The sequence below is a fragment of the Octopus bimaculoides genome, chromosome 23 (genome assembly GCF_001194135.2).
Source record: "Octopus bimaculoides isolate UCB-OBI-ISO-001 chromosome 23, ASM119413v2, whole genome shotgun sequence".
NCBI classification, from domain to species: domain Eukaryota; kingdom Metazoa; phylum Mollusca; class Cephalopoda; order Octopoda; family Octopodidae; genus Octopus; species Octopus bimaculoides.
Genome location: NC_069003.1, coordinates 6,017,158 through 6,040,638, shown reverse-complemented (window position 1 = coordinate 6,040,638; position 23,481 = coordinate 6,017,158). Strand labels below are relative to the sequence as shown.

General features: G+C 38.1%; 1 protein-coding gene across 3 annotated transcripts in view; it reads left to right on the top strand.

The window, feature by feature from the left end:
• LOC106868723 (protogenin-like) overlaps nucleotides 1–23,481 on the top strand; it is a 133,825-nt gene that overhangs the window by 56,019 nt on the left and 54,325 nt on the right. For all 3 annotated transcript variants that reach the window (XM_014914127.2, XM_014914121.2, XM_014914135.2), the window contains exon 2: nucleotides 1,737–2,060. In XM_014914127.2, coding sequence (XP_014769613.1) covers nucleotides 1,737–2,060 — 324 coding nt within the window. The remainder of the gene's footprint in view (nucleotides 1–1,736; nucleotides 2,061–23,481) is intronic.

The following is a 23,481-nucleotide window of genomic DNA, read 5'->3' as shown; positions in this document are numbered from 1 at the left end:
GGGGGTCAATTTTGTTCAGCTAAATTTTTCAAGGTGGCACCCAAGAGTGGTTGCAGTTCAGTTACTGAAATGAGTAAGAGATAAAAGTAGGTTGCCTGTAAAGTAATGAACTCTGCCTCATGTGCTTTCTTCTTCTCCTTAAATAAAATTAAATTAAAACCATTATTGTCCAAAGGTAACAGAAGAGTGTATCATGAAGAACATTCCTATTCACTGGTGTGTGAAGTTACCACCACATGTTCTCCTGGTGCCACAATGTGAAGCACCACCTTTCTTCTCCACCTCTACAGTATCAATTACCTCAGCTCCACTCTGTGGGCAACCACTACTCTTGTGTCTTTGACCCACCATCTGCTCAGTTTTACTAACCACATCCTAATTCACCCTGATACATGTTCACACATATGTATGTGTATGTGTGTGTTACATACACTTTGTCAATTTGTCAACTGGAGATAATTATTTCAGGAGTTTCTGATAGTGTCATTCCCTACAGCAGTCCCTTGCAGCATTGATTCTATGATGGAATGTTAAGAGTTCATTTAGTGGATACTATTACACACTTCTTGTTCTGTTGCCCATGTAACTACTACACTGGGTACAGCTGTTTTCACTCCAACCTCACAGCAACTATTTTGTTTTACTATACATTTGAGAATTTGTCTTTCTTTCACTTATTTTTTAAATTTCTCATGAGCCATAGAACTTGTGAGACCAAGGCTTAGCCTAGTTTCCATGGTGTATTAGCATCTGCGATTACACTAAATCCCTGATCAGGATGCTAGTTTGTTGTAGGGTTAACTTCCTAGCGATTGCTGCGACTCATTTTTGCCAGCTGAGTGAACTGGAACCACATGAAACGAAGTGTTTTGTTCAACAACACAATACACTGCCCAATTGTGCTTGTAAAGCCCTAACCACTATCCCTCTTTTCACATATTTCTATTTTGTCCTTGACAAAGCTTTTCCTACACTCCTCTGCAGTTTGCATATCTGTGTTTTATTATCCTTTTTTTACTTTCTGCCTGCGAAAGAGGAGATTATGGGCCTAGCTACAAACCTATGACATCTTCCTTCCTTTGGAGGCACTGTACACTGTCATAATCCATAGATGAATCCCTAAGTCCTTCATATTTTTGACCCTTCTATTCATCAACCTGCTCTATATGGCCCTTAAGGTACCAACAAATCCATGCCATAGGTTAAGGCAGTAGTTCTCAACCAGGGTCCATGTGACAATTAGAGGTTCCATATAAGATTTTGTTAAAATTTTTCTGCAATAAATTGGTTGTACTTCTGTAACACATAAAATATTATAGCAATTTTTTTTTATACAATTCCTAATATTTAATTATAAAAATTGTGTGGTTCTGGGGGTCCAGTTTAGTAAAATAGGAATCAACGGGGGTCCATAGCCAAAAAAAAAAATGGTTGAGAATCACTGGGTTAAGGTATAGATTTATTATTGTCATTTAATTTGGAAACATGAGTTCTTCCTTCAATCCACCTCCATTTTCCAACCATTAGCACTGGTCCTTAGATTTAATATTGTTGCAGTCCATGTCATCACACACACACATGTTTGTCTGTTTGTGTATAGTTAAAATCTAAATATTTATATGACACCTTGCCTGTTTATGTCCATGTGTATTTGTTATCCAATATATGATTAAATGCTACACAATATGTGCATATATAAATTAATAAAATTTTTTCTCATTTCTCTTTGCATCTAGATGGTCTGGGATATGAAATACAACCGGGTATTGAAATCATCAAACAACCTTACACAGTGATAGCACAGTCAAATAGCCCATTGGTTCTAAATTGCTCTGTGTCGTCAACAGTCCACACAAGGTCTGTCGTATGGAAGAAGAATGAGAATACAATTATACCTCGAGGTAGAATTTCCGTCTTACAGAATCACACCTTGTTTTTTCGGCAAGTTTTGAACAGACGGAAAAAAGGGAAGAAACGGAATGATGAAGGGGTTTATGATTGCTACGTGAAGAATGATTATGGGACCGTACTTGCCACACGGATCATATTACTTATTGCAGGTAAGTTGTTGCACCTTCTGGACTTCTTTAGCCATCTTGTTTTTGGTTTATTTTTATGTTGTCTGTCATCAACATCTTAATCCTTTGGCATTTAAACCAGCTGTATCCAGCTCAAATATTCTACTTGTTTTTTATGTTAAAACTGGCCAGATCCAACCGCTCACACCTGGTCTATAATGTCATTCTAAAAATAAGCAATCACATTATTGAAATCTTAATGAGATAATGCATGATTTAATTCAAAACAATGTGAATAAATAAACATTACATTTGACAGAGTAATTTAATAAAACCAGCTTTATCCAGCTCAGATATTCTTGTTTTATGTTAAAACTGGACAGATTCAGTCTCTTGCACCTATCCTACAATGTCATTTTAAAAATGAACAAATAGGTGGTGCTCTAGCATGGCTGCAGTCAGATGACTGAAACATGTAAATGAATAAAACCCATTGAAATCTAAACGAGATAATGCATAATTAATTCAAATCAGTGCAAATAAACAAACATTACATTTGACAAAATAATCTGAATGCTAAAGGGTTAAATGCCTCCTATTCTGTGCTTGTATGAATCAGCAAAACTTTGTTGTGACCTATTTTTTTTACAGGTGTATCTCTTCTTGTTGCCAACCCTCATCCATTTCCAATCAAGGTAATTTTATTTTCCCCCTCCTTGTCCTGGAAGGTAGCTAACAGACAACTCCATTTGTAGGAACAGTTGTACTGGATTTCCTTCCAGTTACTCCTGTATTTCATTCACAAAGTGCTGCTGTGTGATAAAAAGTTTATCTCCCAACCACAAGGTTTTGAGTCCAGTCTCACTGGGTAGCAATTTGGGTGAGTGTTTTCCACTAGAGCCCTGCGCTGACCAAAGCTTTGTGAGTCAATTTGATAGATGGAAACTAAAAGAAGCCCCTCACGTATATGTGTGTTCCTGTCTCCTTGCTTTGGCATCATGATGTTTATTGTAAGGCAATGTCACCGCCATGCAAGTAGTATCCTTCATTTCCAATCTTCCGTGTTAACGTCTTGTCGTGAGGAAATAATATTACCTTGCTTGGAAACAAGGGTTAGCAACAGGAAGGGCATCCAGCTGTTAAAAGTCTGTCTGCCTCAGTAAGCTTTATCCAACCTATGCATGCATTTCATAGAAGTGACATCATCCATTTGCAGCCTTCCATGAACACCTGCCTGGCCTTTGATTTTTCCTGATTTGTGTAAGCATGGAAAAAGTGGATGTTAAAGTGATGATGGTAATGATAGTGTATATAGTTGTTGCTTTGGCTATGTGTGTTTGTATTATACATTTATGTATTTGTGTGTGTGTGTGTGTGTGTGTGTGTGTGTGTGTATGTGTGTATATTTGTATGTGTGTATATATGTGTGTGCATCAACATATGTGTATAAGAGTGTACATATGTATTTTATGTTTGCTTTTTAGTGTATGTAAACATTTTATGCACTAAACTTTCATGACATCAAAGGTATTTCCCCCCACCTCACTAACTAACTAGCAAATTACTAGAATATTCCTAAACAAAAAAGAAAGTGTTTTGTAACACCAAGGCGGGAGGTTTTTAACTTCAATATGAACTCTTCAAAAACAACACATTTAACTGTATGAAAGAGCCAAAGGTGGGCCGTTTGTTGTCAAGTGGGTTAAGCAAAATTTTTATTTATTTATTCATTTAATTTTTAAAATATTTTCTTTTGTATTGAGTTATTTGGATCAAGTTATGTGGTCCTGCACTGTTAAGTATGTTTACATGCTGGCTGAGATATGAATAATATGGAAGGCACAATTAGCTACGTTAATGTGAGTGTGATATGTTTACGCACAGACGAACTCTCATACACACACACACATACACTGCAGCAGCTATTTTAGTTGTTGGTTATAAAAGCTTTGGTGGTCAGTAGTGTTAGTTGTAATAGTAAATAATTAGTATTGATGATTTTAGTAGTAAATAGTGATTATTGTACAGTGGTTCTCAATCATTAAAAAAAATTTTTTTTTTAAATTTTTTACCTATGGACCTCTTTAATTACTATTCTGTTCTGGTGGACCCCCATAACCATTCAGTGTTTAATAGCTAGTTTTATAGATATTTCTTTTAAAATTCCTATTTTGTTTTCTGCACATTAACTTGTGTAGGTTGAACTATGTAAAATGTTTGAGAAGGAAATTTAGCTGTTTTCCTAAAATAAATATAACTAAATCAAACGTTTTCATGGACCCTTAATATTCTACTGTAGATCCCCAATTTTCTATTTTGCTTGCATGGACTCCCAAAATTTTTTTATGGACCTGGTTGAGAGCCGCTGTTATAGTAAGATGGTTGGTGGGTTCTGTGGTAGTTTTTGTACAGGGGTGAGTCAGAAAACAAAGCAGTTTTTATTTGCATTACTTTCTGACTCATAGTCAATGGTAGAGTGAGAGGTATTCATTAGTAGCGATGGTTTATAAAATTTAGTAGTGCAAACCACTACTCAGCTTAGTCTGATGTGTTTCTCTGTGGTTATGAGATGCCCACTCCATAGCAAGGCTGCCTCTTGGCTCACACAGATGATCCAAGCTCATCGGGTCTCTGGTTGTAGACTGTGGTTCAATCCACATTAAAAATCCGGGAGTCTTGGATGGAAGACCCCTCCTGGTTGGGTGAGAGAGACATCATGAGCATCTCCTTGATGTGCATGTGAGGCAGTCAAACAGAACTTACTTCAACTGACCATGTTGGTCTTTAATGCATCTCCCTTTGTGGCATGGCACCAGCCATGATAAAATGCTGGTACTGTCTTTAAGTTTACCTATTAGAGACAGTGTCTTGTCCATGCATGTACACATTGCTATTGACAAGAGCACTGTCGAACTGTCCCTGTACAACAAAGGGCACGTTGCAACAGTAATTAGTAGAGGGTGATAGAGTGGTTTCCATAGTAGTTAGTAGTCAGGGGTCAAAGTCATTAGTACCAGTGGTTGTAGTAGTTTATAGTAGGGGCTGAAATAGTTTTTGGAGTAGTTTAGTAGTAATAGTTGTGGTAGTTAGCAGCAGTGCTTGGCTGTAGTTAATAATGGTGACTATAGTAGTAGTTAGTAGTGGCTGAAGTAGTAATTAATGGTTGTAGTTGTTAGTAGTGGTGGTTGTAGAACTAACCAGCCCACGTAACTTTCATTCAAACATGTATATTTAGGACTAGATTTGTAATTGTCCTTTCTCAAACCAGTAGGATGCGATTCAAGTGAGATTTGGTTGCTATTTCTTGCCGGTTGAATAAACAGGTTAGCTCCTATTTGAAGAGATGTTCTGTTCTGGTCATTGTTGTCACTTGTCAGTAGACTCCTACTCTGTAAGGAAAGTCAAGGCTGTGTTGTGGTTTTGAGTTCAGTCTCCATGTGTGGCACCTTGGGCAAGTGTCTTCTTCTATAGCACCTGGCTAACCAATTTCTTGTAAGTGAAATTGGTAAATAGAAACTGTTGAAGCCTGTATGTGTGTGTGTGTGTGTGCCCCCATTACTACCACCATCACTTGACAACCAATGTAAGTCTGTATATAACCCCCTTAGTGGTACAGCAATAGAGACTGATAGAATAGATACCAAACTTTAAAGAATTAAGTACTGGTGGTCACTTTGTTCAACTAAAACCCCAGCATGGCCGCAGTACAATGACTGAAACAAGTAAAAAATAGAAGACTATGCTGCACTCCCTGGGTTTGAGGTCTCGTACCTTAGTGTTAGAAATCAAGAGTGGAGGGTTGGTAAAACAGATTAGAGGATTGGACCAAATACCTTCTTGGCAATATTTACTTACGGCCCCTGATTTTCTGAGTTCCAGTCCAGAGTTGATAAAGCAAGCATCTGTCAATTCAGTTGACTATACTGGTTGTGTCTTGAGTCTAGCCCTTTTGCCTGTGTTAGAAATCATCATTTGGCATCCATTTCCCCATGCTTGTGTGGGTAAAGCAGAATTTGTTGAGGCAGATTTTCTATAGCCAGGTGTCTTTTGCATCATCTGTCTTTATCTATTTCCAAGCAAGGTGATATTTCCCCATGGCAAAACATTTTTCATTGGAGACAAGAAATGAACAAAATTGCTTGTATGATGATAATGCTCATTTACCACCATCTCATGATATCAAGACAAAGATACTCGTGCACACACGTCGGACTACTTCTAGTTTCCATCTACTGAATCCATTCACTGGGTTATTGGTAGACTTGGGGTTATAATATTTAAAAAACAAAAAAAAAAACCACTTGTCCAAAGTGCAACATGGTGGGATTGAACCCAAGACATTGTTAAGTGGCAAGCTTCTTAAACATACAACCATACCTTTGCTTATTATTAAATGATAAAACAAGCCTGCAGAATCAATGTTTTTCTGAAAATTATTCCTGTTTTCTTGTTATCTTCCAAGAATCTGACTCTATCCATCAATCATAGAAGCCAGGTATTCTATCTCTACCCAGAGATATCTTTCTCCCATCATTGATTCTTTGGTTATAAGCTCCATCACAAGTAATACCCCCAACCTCCCTTCCCACTAAATCAGAATTCCTCATCTCATAGTTATAAATAATCCACTGAAAATTACTGATTACTGTCTGTATTTCCTCGTTAAAACAAGAAGCTAAAATGACATTATCTGCTGAAATGGTTTAAAGCGTTATTAGATTAGCGAAGATAGAAGCGTGGCTTTTTCTCCCAGATTCCAACTTTGATTGTAAACGGTGTGTGAACTCTCTTGGAGGAGGAAGATTAGTAAACATGTACAATGTGACTGTGTGTGGGTGTGTTTTTCTCTCTCTCTCTCTCTCTCTCACTGATTGCAATGGGATTTCAAAAAGTTGATGGTGACAGTAGTGGCAGTGGCGGCGGTAACGATGGTGACATTGATGTAATGACGACTTGTTCTCTTCTAGTCATGAAGAAGAGGTGGACAAAGAAGGAGAGGCTGTTGACCCCAGTAATTAACCCCTTCCTGACTATATTTCTAATCAGTAAATTGCCTGTGATTTTTCTGTTGATTAGTGTGAGTGTCTACAAAGGCTCTTGAGTGACAGTGTGCACATGTGAATGTGTGGGTGCATACAAAAGTGTTTCTCTGATAATGTGCATATTATCGTGTGTGTGTGTGTGTGCGTGCTCTCTCTCTCTCTCTCTCTCTCTCTCTCTCTCTCTATTTCTCTCTCTACACACACACATACACATTTATCTATGTATAAAATACACATGTACCAATGTGCACATTTGTCAATGAAGCACATTTCTACAGACACTCACAACACACATTCGCATGTATACATTGTCATTAAAACACTTTTGTAGACATTCAAACAAATCAATAGAAAAATCACAGGCAATTTACTGATTAGAAATTTTATATATTATATATATGTATTTACATATATATATATATATATATATATATATATATATATATATATATATATATATACACACACACTCCTATAGATAGGTATTTACATGTGGTACATACATATACAGGTATATACATACACACACATGCAAATAAATACACACACATTATGTCAACCCTTTTGAAACCAACCAACCTAAGGCCATCCTTAGTTTTGAGATAAAACAAACAAACCTTGTTTTAAAATTGTTTAAATTACAATTTCCCATTAAAATTTTATGCTAATTTGTTCCGTTCACCAGCTTGATAATGACTAATTTATGTTACTAAATTCTTCATTATTTTCAAAATTAATTGATGCAAAGGCAGTGTATTACCTGTTTTCTAAGTAAAGCTGTTTTCATCCGACTGGTCCCATGCACATGGAAAGCAATGAAGCTGTAAAAACTATAGCACTTTTGCTAACCAGAGAATGTAAACAAGGACATCCCTTTTATTCAATCAGTATTAACAGCACATGGAAGCAACATGCATACACCACACACACATGCATGTATAAATGTGTATGTATGTATTTGTATAAATATTTGTTAGCAGTTTAAATATGCTTGAAACATATTCAAACCTGTAAGAAAGCCATTCACCATTATTTTCTCTTGGGGAAAATTTCTTGCTGTTGACAGAAAAGTGTAAACACATCGAGTCAGTTTGCAGCGTTCCCTAACCAGGCTGTTGGATGCATGCATTCCAGGTGTGTTTTTTTTTCCCCTCTTCAGCAGCAGAGACTGGAAAGGTAGATGCTACAACCTGACATGAGAGACAGCCCTTGTATGATGTTTCCGTCATCGTTCAGTGACTGATTGCACTATTCAGCAGCTTGTCACAAACAAAACATGAGGTGTGTGTGTGTGTGTGTGTATATATATATATATATATGAGTTTATTTGTATGTATGTGTTTGCATAGATATTTATGTACATACATACACATACATATTTATCTTGGCATCCACTTTTCCATGTACTTGCATAGGTCAGGCTGGTTTCTTGAAGAGCAGGTTTTCTGTGTATGGATGCCCTCTCTGTTGCTAACCCTCATCTGTTTCTAATATTTTCCCCTGGTTGAACATATTTGCATTGAAGATTGAAAATGAAGGACACTGCATATGACAGTGACACTTGTTTACAACTATTTCATGATCTCAACACACACACACACACACACACACACACACACACACACACACACACACACTCGCATGCATATAGGTATGATGGACTTCTTTCTATTTCTGCCTGCTAAATTCACTCATAAACTTTAGTTGTCTCGGGGTTATAGTAGAAGACACTCTGGCAGTGCATCATGCAGCAGGACTGAACCCAAAACATGATGGTTGGGAAGCAAACTTCTCAAATATGCAGCCATGCTTTCACCTATGTATATAAACACATATGCATCTCCTCTCCAGCTAAAACACCTGTTCCTGCATCTTTTTCCTAATTTAGCTTCTCTACACCTTGCCCAATATTACCTTCTTCAAAACTGGATCCCTACTCGGTAAAGGGGTGTTGTTTTACATGTTACTTGGTTACCCCCACTATTGTTGGTTTCACAAAAGACACACTCGGTACACTCTGCATAGTAGTTGGCATAAGAAGGGGCATCCAACCATGGAAACCACCAACACAACTCTCAGCTAGTCAGGGCTTTTCAAACTACCCAACCCATGGCAGCATGGGACACAGATGTTAAATGATGATTATGTGTGCATATATGCATGTATGTGTACACATGCACTAGTCATGACTAAGAGTTAATAGGCCAAACAACGAGGAAGGAGAGATAGAAATACAAACAACTTGTTTGTTAAAACATTCCTGTTGTGTTTCTATTTGTTTGTGTGAGTCAGATAAGTTTATCCTTGTTTATTAACCCAAATGTGCAATCTACCGTGACGTGCATATATGTTTAGTCATATATACGTTCATACATATATACATGCATGCATTCATTCATTCATGCACCTGTGTGGTTAAGAAATTTGCTTCTCACCACATGGTTTTAGATTCAATCCCATTGTGTTGCTCCTTGGGTCAATGTCCTCTTCTATAGCCCTCGGCCAGTAAAGCATTGTAGATGGATTTAGCAGATGGAAACTAAAAGAAGCTCACCGTGTATGTTTGTGTCTTCTTTCCTTGACATTGTGATATAGTTGTAAATAATTGTCACTGTCATACAAGCAGTGTCATTCATTTCCAATATTCTGTGAAAACAAGGTCTGGCTGGGAGGAAATATTGTCTTACTTGGAAACAGGTGAGGGTTGGTGGCAGGAAGGGCATCTTGTCATAGAAAATCTACCTCAATAAATTCTATCTGAGCTATGCAAGCCTAGGGAAGGGTTGGAGATTTTGATATGAAAGACGGGACTCCAACCACAAGTCCACTACATTTTTGGTCAAGAGTGTGTTTGTGTGTGTGAGTGGGTGGTGGCGGTGGGTCACTATTGTGCTAACAGATCCTTTCTTTATTTATTTGTGAGTATTGATCTTGAAAGTACTCTAAAAAGTTATACATACAGCCAGACACCAGTTCCTGTCCCTCTGTATATATGTCAGCCTTGCATTAACTGGCATAAAGTCACCTCCCTCAATATTGCACCCATCTCAGATGAGGGGCTTGTGTCTTGTACCAGTGCCATAGAAAAAGCATCCAATACACTCTATGGAGTGGTTGGCATTAGGAAGGGCATTCAGCCATAGAAACCATGCCAAAGTTGATATTGGAATTTAGTGCAGATCTCTGATTTGCCAGCTGTAGCCGAACTGTCCAACGGATGCCTGATGATGATGATGACGATGACGATGACGGCGGTGGTGGTGAGGAGGAGGAGGAGGATGACAATGACGCGACGACGACGACGCAAGCTTTTGCTCATTTTCCACACAAGATATTTTACTCACAAGATATTAATGAACCTAACACCATGGTAAAATATGCTTGTCCAAAAATCCCCTGCAGTGGGTGTTGAACCTGGAGCCTGTGTGGTTGCAAAACAACCTTTTGGAAGCTTGTTCCATTTGTTGATGGTTGAATACAGGTAGCTTCTAGTGAATATTTGTCATGTGAGCTGGATTACTTTTGATCATAAAGCTCTGCTGTATCAGGACTGACCTAGAATTGAACAACAATAACAACGATTATCTGTTTACTTTGTTAAGCAGCTCGTTAGAGGTAACTTATTACATGGTCAACTAATCTTACCGGAGTGATTTCCATCTGTATTGAGTTAGGATAATATTAAAGAACTATCCTTGATGGAGAGGAAGGGAGCTTTTGCTTACCATTTGCTTGGATAATCTCAGATATTCAAAGTTTGACAACACACTACATATGTGAGACTGTACAGTAAATGTTACATCATAGATATATTACTACATCTTTGTTCCAACAAAGCAAGTCTGTAGAACCAGGAAGGAAAAATCAATATTTGAAAATAGTTCTCATTGAAAGTTCGTTCACCTCCTGAACAGCTGATGTCTTCTGTTTTCTCATTCTTCCTCTTATCCATTCTTTCTCTCTTTCTTCTGTTAATAGTGATTCGCAACCTGTTAGCTAAATACCACTACCTGTATTGTTCATATATCACCACCACCATCGCACTATACTATCACCTATACTACCATTTAATGTATAATTGTTCCCCACCCCCAGCATCTCTTCCTCCTGCCATTTTACTTCAATCTTCCCTCTTCTGTGAGTTCATCTTTCTGGAAGTTAACTTCCCCTGCTTCTCACCCACCCACCTACTTGTCTACCTACACACTATATCTGGTGCTCTGAACTAAAGAACACAGTCTTTTCCAAAAGTACAACTCTACAACATTCCAGAGAATGGTGTGGAGGTAGATATTTACAGGGGTTGGACAAAATAATGGAAACATCTTAAAATTTCAATCAATTTCAAACAAATTAATTTTAATATGGGGTAGGACTGCCTTTGGCAGCTGAATGTTTGAATTCTATGAGGTATGGATTTGTACAAAGTTTGAATTATTTCCAAAGGAATTTTTGTCCATTCTTCAGCTAAAACATTTTCCAGTTCTTGTAGTGATGACGGTGGAGGATATCGACTTCTTACTTGTTTTTCTAAAATGCACCGTAAATGTTCAATAATATTGAGATCTGGGGACTGTGGTAGCCAAATAAGATGTTCAACTTCACAGTTCTGCAACCATAGGATGAATTTGATCAGATAAAATGCTTAAATAATCTTGACTAATTAATTCTGCCATGAAGAGAAACCATTGGGTTGGCGAATTTCCAAAATCATCACAGATCCTCATCCATGTTTAACAGTTGGAAGAAGGCAGTTTGCGTCAAATGCTTCTTTTGGTTGTCTCCATGCGTATACTTGGCCAGTGGTCAGAAATAAAGTAAAGGATGACTCGTCCGTGAAAATAACATTCTTCCACTGCTCTAGGGACCAATTCTGTAGGTTTTTACTCCACTCTTTGCAATGTTTGCTTTTGAAAGTAGTGGTTTTCTGATTGCAGCCTTCCTGTGAAATCCAGCTTTGTGCAGCCCCGGGTGAACAGCTTTTGTGGAACTGGGTTCTCATAGTGGTCATTAAGCTCTGCAGTAATTTTGGGAGCTGTACTTTTGTGATCCTTTCTAACAATTCACGTAAGAGTGACGGTTGCTATCTGAAAGTTTTGGTTTTCTTCCGGGGTTTTGTTTCGATGAGGAGGTTTTTCCCTCTTTCTCAAAGGCTGTCCTTACTTTAGAGACAGTACTTCTTGATACACCAAACATTTTGGCTGTTTTCGTTACGATATCGCCTGCCATACAAGCACCAACAATTTGACCTCTTTGAAAGTCCAATAGATCTGCCATTTTAATGAATTTTAATTACCTTTTTCTGATGGTATCTAAAAAGAAACAGCAATTTTAGCAAAACATATTAAGCAACACTAATAATAATAATAAAAAAACATAAAAAATAAACAAGCTTTTGATAGTTTTATAGATATTTCAAAATTATGATGCTAAGTGTTTCCATTATTTTGTCCAACCCCTGTATGTCATCTGCCTTATTTTGAAAATTGAACCAGCCACTCATCCTTATTTGAGCCCCAAAAGAGCTGAGTACTGGCCCTTAATATTTTTAAACCCTGATCCAGAGGTACCTCAGAGAAAACTTAATATTCCTTTGGTTTAAAGCAGTTTTCAACCCGTGTGTATGACCTGGGATTGCATAAGATTTTGTGGGGTTCATGTAAAGTGAGTCTCCACAGTAGTATTTTAGGGGTCCATGAAAAAAAGTTGCTTCAGATGAACTTGGGGCAGAAACAAAAAGGTTTCTTTCTCTAATGATTAATACAGTTCAATATAGTGTTTTTTTTCTTCTTTTGTTGTTTTAAATACTTATGACTTATTTTATTTGTGAATATTCTTTTTTCCAAAGAATTTAGTTAATTGTTCAAATGTATGTGCATGAAATACTTCATATTTCTATAAAATACAGAATATTTATGCAATTTTTATACACTTCCTAATAATATCTAGTTATAAAAATAGAATGGGATTTTTGAAACATCAAATGGCAGTGGGGTGGGGGGCATCCACCAGAATAGTTGGGGAGCCAAAGAGATCCATTAATAAAAATGATGTTGCTATTATTTCTGGTGAAATATACTACCTTTGTTTCAATTAATTTTAAAATGACAAATAATGACAAATTTAGTAAATTAACTGTTATTGTTAAACTAGTGTTTGGAACATAAATCAACATAAAATTTCAGTGAGAGATTTTCATTTAGATTACTTTAAAACCAGAGCTCAAGTAGGTTGGTATTGAAAGGGTTAAAGGAACCAGTCCTTAAAAGAGCTATGTATCAACCCTTAGAAAAACTTAAATATTGACCCTTACATGAGCTACCCTTAAAACACTATACATTAATTGTTAAAAACACTGACCATTGAAAGGTTGTCAACCTTTCTGAGCCATAGGAATGTAAACACCGGCCCTTAAAACTCACTCAAAGACTACTCTGTTGTTCTGTTCTCACAGGTCATCTCTGATGAAGTCCAGGGGTGTATAGGTTGTCAGCTAAGTGACTAGGTGTGGATCATTGAGCTGTTGTTCTGGTTTTTTTGACATGTGCCTGCCTAACTGAGGACCACACTGCACACATGCAGTAATGAATCATGTTGGGTGCAGCATTGCAGTTTGAATACATTATGCTAATTCCACTATCCTGTCTATTGCCTGTTGTTTTTTGTTGTTTACCCAAGGTCAGTCTTGGTCAAACAAAATCTATGAATGTATTCCACTGTTGATAAGTTTCTAGTATAATATGGTTTTTAGCTTAACACACAATGAAAGTGACAAAACAAGCAGTTAGGTTACCTGTGGAGCCTAGTGAATTGTACCTAGATAAAAGCATATTGGTCTGAAGAATAAACAAAAGGATCTCTATGTTGACCTACTAAAATTGGCAGTCCAATTGCATTCAACTAATGTTTTGTCATTATCATCATCAGCATAACCATTTTAATGTCCACTTATCCATGCTCAGATGGGTAAAACAGCATTATTGAGGTGAATTTTCTATTGCTGGATGTCCTCCTGGTCACCAACTTACACCTAATTCCAAATAAAACAATATTTCTGTATGACCAAGCACATTTTCGCAGAGGATAGGAAATGAAGAACACTGCTTGCATGACAAGTGACTCTAGCTTACAGCACTGTCACATGGTCTCAAGGCAAAGGGACAGTAACATACACATAGCACACACATACACACAATGAGAGGCTTTCAATTTCCATCTTCCCAATGCACTCACAAGGCTTTGGTCATCCTGGGGTTGTAGTAGAAGATGCTTGCTGCAAACGTCACACAGCGAAACTGAACCTGAAACAATATGGTTGAGAAGCAAACTTCTTGCCACGCAGCCATGGCCTGCAACTTTTAATATTTTCAGAGAATCTGTGCACGCACACACAGAGATATATTCTGTGCATCATCTGAGAGTATCACATCTCTCACCACTAACCATCCTTATCCAAGGAATGCCTCTAGGCATGAGTCTGAGTAATGAAAGGTAAAGTGGTATCTCACAGTTTGCTTTGGTGCATACAGCAAGAGAAAACGACTGTTAGCATTACCACACTGGTTATTGTTATCAGAAAAGTTTCATCCCAGTGACTGCAGTTGCTTCCATTCACCCTTATCACCATGTAACCTTCATGGCTTGGGTTTGAATGGATGGACAAGATCTGATTGATCTCTTAAAATTGCCATGCCCCAGTGTCTGTTTTGGTCTGGTTTCTATGGCCAGATGCCCTTCATAATGCCAACTCCTTTACAGCATGTATTATTGGATGCCTTTTTTTCTTCTTCTCATGACATCAACTCTAGTAGAGTCACCATGCAGCCTACTAGACTAAGATTCCCCTTGACTGAGTGGGGCTACAGTAGAGAGGGAAGTGACTTTTTGCCAAGGGATGGTGGTGGTAATGTGTGAGAGAAAAGAGCCAGAACAGAACAGGTTTCTTGTTGTGGAGGAGCTGCATGGCTACTTGCATTATAAAAGGGAGAGTAAGGGTGGCCAGGATGGAACTGGAAAGAGATAAAAATAGTGTGATGAGGTGTCAGGGTAGATGTAAGGTATCCTCAATGTACAAGCTGAGTAGAAGTGATGCTGGACATGTGGGTGAATAGAGTAGAGGTTGCAAGAGTGTATGAGAGATGGTTAGTGATAAGAAATGAGTGTTCAGGGTAAATATAATGAGCAAGTGTTGAAGGATGAGAAGAAGTAAGGCAGAGTAGGTGACAACTGTAGGAATTGGGTAGGGTTGGGAAGTAACAATAATTACATAAGAATTTTAGAAACTCTGTTAAAAACAATTAACTTCATATCTATCAAAGTAGATAAAGTTGTAAATAACTTGAAAGCCTATTCAACTTCTTTCCTTCAGAGTTTTTCTTTCTTTTCTTTAACCCTTCAGCATTCAGATTTGTTTGTCAAATGTAATGCTTATTTATTCACATTGTTTTCAATTAATCACACATTATTTTGTAGCTTCAAGATTTTTGATGATGTGATTGTATATTTTTGGAATTACATTGTAGGGCAGATGCAAGAGGTTGGATATGGTCAGTTTTAACATAAAACATAAAAATATGTGGCTGGATTAAATGCAAACGTGTTAATTAACCCTTTAATATTCAGATTACTCTTTCAGATGTAATGCTTATTTATCTACATTGTTTTAAATTAATCGTGCATATTCTTGTAGCTTTGAGATTTTAATGGTGTGATTATTTTTAGAATGATATAGTCGAGTCAGTGTAAGAGGCTGGATCTGGTTGGTTTGAACATAACCGGCAGAATATTTCAGCTGGATATAGCCTGTTTGAATGTTAGAAGGTTAAAGCTTTAGCTACTTAAAGCTTTAACCCTGCTTTAGCCCATTAAAAGTGGTTTATTTAATGGTTTTGAGTTAGGGCTTGGCATAGTGGTTTAGAGTATTGAACTGAAGTTCATATGGTCATAGTTTGAATATTGGACTGGGCACTATGCTGTATACTTGGGCAAGGCACATTTTATGTTCAAGTTGATGCAGCTAAAAACAAGTGCCAGTATGGCATTTTCTTCCTCCAATTGTCATATCTTCAATGTTCCGCTGGATCGGCAGTAGGATAACAGAGATGGTGTTTATTTGGTTATATTTTAAATAATTAGCAAAGTGTGGTACCAGTTACCAGGTCTTACTTTTTAGTGATGGCTAAAGTATATATCCGATGGAATCTTCTGTCAAAGATCAAATGTATGTGAAATTGATGTTGCCTGACCAGGTGCACGGTATACCACACGTCAGGTGTCAAAGTGGTCACAGAGCATCATGGAATGAAGTTTTGGTCAAGAGCACAAAGCACCATCTGGTCCAGGAATTGAAACCACAATCTAGCAATTGTGAGTACAACACCATAACAGTTTGGCCACATACTCATATATATATATATATATATATGGTGTGGCAAGAAGCTTGCTTCCCAACCACATGGTTCTGGATTCAGTCCCACTGTGGCACCTTAAGCAAGAGGTGTTTTCTACAATAGCCTCAGGCCAGTCAAAGCCTTGTGAGTGGATTTACTAAATGGAAACTTAAAGAAGTCCCTTGTGTGTGTGTGTGTGTGTGTGTGTGTGTGTGTGTGTGTGTGTAATACACACACATACAAGAGAGCCAGGTGATGGGTGAATGTAAATACATACATACACACACGGTGAAGATATATGTAAATACATAATGTAAATAATACATACACACACAGTGTGTAATATATGATGATTACACATACACATCATATTTTGTTTACTTTCGTATACCTAGCAGGTAACACGAGCCATTCTAATTTATTTCCAATCATCTTCATCCAAACAACAAGTGTCTGGTATAGTAATCAGCAGCACACCTTCGCTACTGCCACCACCAACACCACCACGCATCTATTAGATCTCTATACAACAACACAAGTCGTCTTCATCACTCACCATTCTACCACATGACCATCACTACCACCACTGCCACCCACACCACCACCCCCACCACATTGTTGTGTCCTACTCATAATAATAATACTAGGGAAAATCAATATTTTAAAATAGTTCTCACAGAGAGTTCATTCACCTTGCGAACAGCTGATGGCTTTCCTCCTATTCCTCTTCCATCTCTTTCTGCTACTCTCCATCTTATATATATATCTATATTGCTCTCTCTCTCTCTCTCTCTCTTATCTATTGTCTTTTATCTCTCTCTCTCTTTCACTCTCTTCTCCCTCCCTCCCACACACACACACCTCTATATCATTATATTGTCTTCTCTGTTTACCTTTGCTCTATCTATCTATCTATCTATCTATCTATCTCTATTGTTGTAACAATAACTGATTGGCTCTTTTATTCTTCCTTAGGTGTGTAAAAATGTGTGTTTGTGCTGGTATTGCTTTGTGTGTGTTCTTATGTATGCTGGTGTTACCCTGTGTGTATATGTGTGTCGTAGGAATGTGACATGTGAAGCTGATGTAAACCAGGAGACAATGGAAAAATGATGGTGGCAAAAACAGAGAGAGAAAGAGAGAAGAAATTAGGTTAATATAAAACAAAGAACATAACACAACCACCACCACCAGCCTTTTGCTACGATTACTACCAGTTGTTGATGACATTCCAAAGATGACCATCTCATCTTTTAAGGGTTATCATATCTTGGACTACCTTATCTAATGTGTCCTTTGCCAGCTGTTATTGTTTATTTAGACTCTGGTCATCAGCCCCTGAGATCCAACAGGCTTACATAACCAAGGGTGTTCCAGTCATGACCACCTCCTTACATTCAGGCAAAGTGTGTGTAGGGTGTATTAAAGACAGCTTTCAAGGTTATTCTGTTGCAGGACCCTTATATGGGTTTAGGGGGGGGGCCCTTCCTGTATTTTCTGGACAACCCCACCATCCAAGTTTTAATCAGACATTAAATGAAATATAAAAATAATTTAAGGAATTTGTCCACTTGTTGCTGGCATGGCTGTGTGGTTAAGAAGTTCACCTTGCAACTACCTGGTTTTAGGTTCAATCCCACTGTTCTGCACTTTAGGCAAGTGTCTTTTTATTATTGCCCTGAACTGCTTAATACCTTGGGAGTGAATTAGGTAGATAGAAACTGTGTTGAAGTCCATTGTATGTGTGTGTATATTAAAGTTAATGTTTAGTTTTATGTTCAGTTATAATCCTTTTGGAGAAGGGGACTAATCAATCAAATTGACCCCAGTGTTTCACTGGTGCTTAATTTATCGGCCCCCGAAAGGATAAAAGGCAAAGTCAATCTCTGCAGAATTTTTTTCCTTATACTTTTAGTTATATTTCTAGTTCAGGTGTGCTGCTGAATTTTGAAAAGAATGTAAGTGTACCTCAAATGAGAAAAGGTTGCGGAGCACTGCTCTATACGTTTGTAGATTACAAATTTATTATGCTTGGACGAAAATATTTGTGACAGTAACTCCGAAGTTTTAGCCAGTTGAATCATTACTGGATTACTATGTATGTGTGTATGCGCATCTTTGTGCTTGTTCCCTCTCCCCTACTGCTTGACAACCAGTGTTGCTTTGTTTACATCTCTGTAACTTACTAGTTTGACAGAAGAGACTAATAAAATAAGTACCAAACCTAAAAAAATAACTACTGGGGTCAGCCTGTTCAGTTAAACCCTTCAGGACAATGACCCAGCTTGGCCAGAGTCCAGTGACTGAAGCTATTAAGCAATAAAAAAGATAAATATTAGACTGAGCACATGATACTGATTGGTTCCAATAGGTGGTTATTCACCCTGATTCATTGAGCAGGTGGTTAGGGTGAATGGCATTACATGGCAGTTGTCCAACTGTAGAAGACCAGATCAAAACCAGCTGCCAAGTGTTAGTGGTTGATCCTATCAAAATCTTTTGATTGATCTAAGTTGATCAAAACCACCCCTTACCATGCTCCTTAACCACCGTCATTATGATATTTCACATCAAGTGGAGGTTGTGGAATAGATATGTTCAGGATGGTACCAAACTCTTTGCTAACACCCTGCTTTGGGGTGAGTTATAGGACAAACATTATGAATGTGATGATAAAGATATTGACAAAATAATGTTGAACTTTGAAGGAGGGAGAGGCAAACGAAAACAAAAAAATTGAAGAACACCAAGAGGAAGGCCTCCCTGTGGGCTGTGTATCCCTATACCTTGTCAGAAAAAATACCTTCACACAAGAAATCAGCCAGCTGTTGGAGTTGTTGTTTCAGATAATTTATTATTGGAAGAAAAGAGTTCCAAGTTCAATTCTTCTGTGCAGTACTTAAAGCAAGTGTCTTTTGTGGACCAATCTTAGCTGGCCTTGTGAGGACAGTTGAGTAGACAAAATCTGTGTGGCAGTCCACTTGAAAGACTATATAATTCCATGTTATTTTGTAACAGGCTTTTCCCATGTGGTCTAGTGGCTTTCATCAGGCAGTCTGGGTTCAATTTCCAGCATGGGAATGCATAATTTTTTGAAGTGCAAGGGTGCTCTGAGGCTAACAAGTTTGGATCTTTGATTCAGACTCACTGTGGAGTACCTTGGACAAGTGTCTTCTATTGTAGCCAAGGGTTGACTAAAGCTTTGTGAGTGGATTTGGTTGAAAGAAACCTGTCACGCATGTGCTTGTGTATGTGTGCGTTTGCGTGTGTGCACCCTTGCCTAGACATCACGTGATGTTTGTAAATGAGTACAATCATCATACAAGTGATGTTGTTCATTTCCAGTTTTCCGTGACCATGGAAAAAATATCTTGCTTGGAAACCAGTTAGGGTTGTCGACAGGTAGGGCATCCAGCCATAGAAAATCTTCTCCAAGTTCCTTCTACCATGCTGGAGCATCACCTTGAATTTTTAGTTGAATGAATCTGACCCCCAGTGTTCTTTTTTTTTTTATTTATTATTATTATTATTAATGTGGTGAGCTGGTAGAATTGTTAGCATGCTGGGCAAAATACTTAGTAACATTTCGTCCAACTTTACGTTCTGATTTCGATTTCCTCTGAAGTTGCCTTTGCCTTTCCTCCTCTCAGTTACGCACTGGGGTCGATGTAATCGACTTGCTCTCTAGCCCCAAATTTCAGACTTTGTGCCTACAATAGAAAGAATTATTATTATTTCTCGTTAAGCCTAATACTTATTCTATCAGTCTGTTTTGCCAAACCGCTAAATTACAAAGACGTAAACACATCGACACTGGATGTCAAGTGGTGGTGGGGGACAAACACACACACACACACACACATGATGGGCTTCTTTCAGTTTCCATCTTCCAGATCCATTCACAAAACTTTGGATCAGCCTGAAGCTATAGTGGAAGACGCGTAAGGTGCCATACAATAGGACTGAACACGGAACCATGTGGTTGGGAAGCAAGCTTCTTAGTACAGCAATGCCTGTTCATGTTTCACTTTTACATACTGGCATACACCACATGTAGTCGATAAATTAAGTACCAGTTTCGTACTGAGGTCGATCTAATTGACTGGTCCCCTCCCCCCAAAATTTCGGGCCTTGTACCTAGAGTAGAAAAGCATACATACTACTCTGTACAGTATCGGGACACACTACATATCCTGTTTATTAGTTATATAGTCTCTCTGTTCTACACCCTCACATATCTTTATTATATACATCACGTAAGTCCTCTGTCATACACCCATCACCTGCATCTAGTCCTCATTTGCTTTCACTGTTGAAGTTTCACTACCACACTTCACACATCTAAGATGCATGAAATATAAATAGCAGACCTCTAGCACCAACACCACACATTTTACACGCACAGTGTCCTCCTACTGTCAATATCATTCCAAATTTATGTACAAATAAACTGGTGGTAAACATGAATTATCAAAATAATATGAGCCGTGTAAGCTACGATGTAACTAGTAAAACACACACACTCGGGTCACTTCCTGTAAACATACTCCGTGTAGTCACTATCAGCTTTTACTATTTTACATCCAACCAGTGTTTCACACATTGGTTTCAGTTTTTTTTTTTTAATAGGTTTTCGTTTTTTTTTTTCAAATCATCATCTGCTTATATCATGGCTGCTCTATCTATCTCTCATATGTGTCACTTTTAAAGTGAACAGGTAGTTTTCTAAACTCAAACAACCAGCCATTATCAACTCTACCTCTTCCTTTTCTCTTTTTTCATTTTGTTTGCTTGATGCTCTCTTTCTTTCTTTCTTTCTTTCTTTTCTCCTTCCCCTCCTCCTATCAACAGCAGCTGTTGTTAACAATGCAATCACACCCCTCCTTCCTTCCTCCCTGTACTATACTTTCTTTCATTCTTACACACAAACTAAAGCCAACCCCCCTCCCTCTGTTAATCCTCTCTCACGACTCACTTTCCCTCTCCTCTTCACACACTTCTTGTCTATTCCCCCCCTCTCCCACCTTTCTAATTTTACATTCATAAAAAGAGAGAAAAAAAAAGAATCATACTTTTTGCACTTCCTACTGTAAAACATACACATGCACAATATATATATCTATATACATATGCATGTGCATACAAATGCACACACACAAAACATAAATAAAACTGCACTCTTATATAACTTACACCATGCTTGTTGCTCCTGACCATGTTTTATAGATCAATGTACTAAATCTTCTTTCCCTACTCTCTCTCTCTCTCTTTCTCTCTCTCTCTCTCTCTCTCTCTCTCTCTCCCTCTCTCTGCGTTGTAGGTTTGGCTTGCCTCAGAAGTTTACTCTGCAACCATATGGTCTCAGGTTCGAAATCATTGCACAGCGCTTTGCTGGGAGTGTTTCTTTTTTCTTATCTCATGTTGACCAGCCTTGTGAATGAATTATTTTGTAGATGGAGAGTGTGTAGATTATCATATATATATATATATGTGTGTGTGTGTGTGTATATCGCTGACCACAACATTCAATTTTTTTTCTCCGTGTTTTTCTCCTTGTTTTCTCCGTATTCTTTCTGTTGAAGAGCGTAGCTCGAAACGTTAAAGACTTTCCGTATTCCCGAGCGTCATACTAATACATCCTTTTGTTGTTTACACCACCTGTCCTCGTCTGTTGTTTTTTTTTTCGTACATTCTCCCATATATATATATGTGTGTGTGTGTGTGTGTGTAGATATGTGTGTGTGTGTGTGTGTGTGTGTGTATGTATGTATATGTATATATGTGTATGTATTTACGTATATGTATGTATATATATGTGTGTGTGTGTATGTATGGGGGTCTTAAAAGACATGTTAGGATCCACAATGCGCAGAACTTACCTGCAGGTATTTGTAGTACAGATCAGCTGTGCAATCTGTGTGGATGTTTTTTTTCAAAATATTGTCTGGTTTAAAAAGCCACATCAGACGCCATGAAAGGGCTAAGGTGTCGGTGCAGGAGGTGGTCAAACTCTGTGTAAGGAGTAGACAACCACCATATATATATATATATATCTGGCATGCCGTCAGTTACAACGATGAATGTTCCAGGTTGATCGAACCAATGAACCGGCCTGCTCGTGAAATTAACATGCAAGTGGCTGAGCACTCCTTAGATGCATGCCCTTCATGTAGTTCTCGGAGAGATTCAGCATGATACAGAATGTGACAAGGCTGTTCCTTTGAATTACGGGTACAACTTTTGTTAGCTGAGGAGACTGGAAACAATGTGAAATAAAGTATCTTAAGGACACAACGCCTCTAAGGATTGTAAGCCGAATTCCCTGCCCACTAGATCCACCTTTCGATGCTTGCATAGTTCAAATGAGACTGATTTCTGTGGCTGGATGCCCTTCTTGTGACTAGACATGTTTTCATTGGAAACAATCAACCTTGCTTATTGAACAATGGTGCTCATTTACAACCATCTTGTGATGCCTAGACGTGGGTACATACATGCACATAGATATACAACTAGCTTCTTTCAGTTTTTGTCTACCAAATTCACTCACAAAGCTTTGGTTGGCCCAAGGCTATTATAAGAAGATACCTGTTCAATGTGCCTTGCAGTGGGACTGAACTCAAAACGATATGGTTAGGAAGCAAGTTTCTCAACCACATTCATACCTGTGTCTGGCCATACCTGTCTGACAAATTATTGGGGATCAACTTAATCATTTGTAAAGTCTTCAAAGTTGGTGCTCCACCATGGCAGTTGTCCATAACTGAAATCAGTAAAAGTGAGAGAGAGAGAGAGAGAGAGAGAGAGAGAAGTGTGCGTGTGTGAGAAAGCTATCACATCTGAAGTTGCCTTGTTTATGTTTAAGTGCTGCTTTTTTATTGATCTGCTACAGATTCTGCACCATTTTTTGTGCACACAGCATCAGGTTCTTATCTATTTCTTTTCCTCATATCAGGATCGGAAAGTCTCTTCCCATACAACGTTGGGATTTTGTAATCAGCTGTCAGTCAATAGTTATGTTTTGGGCCCCTC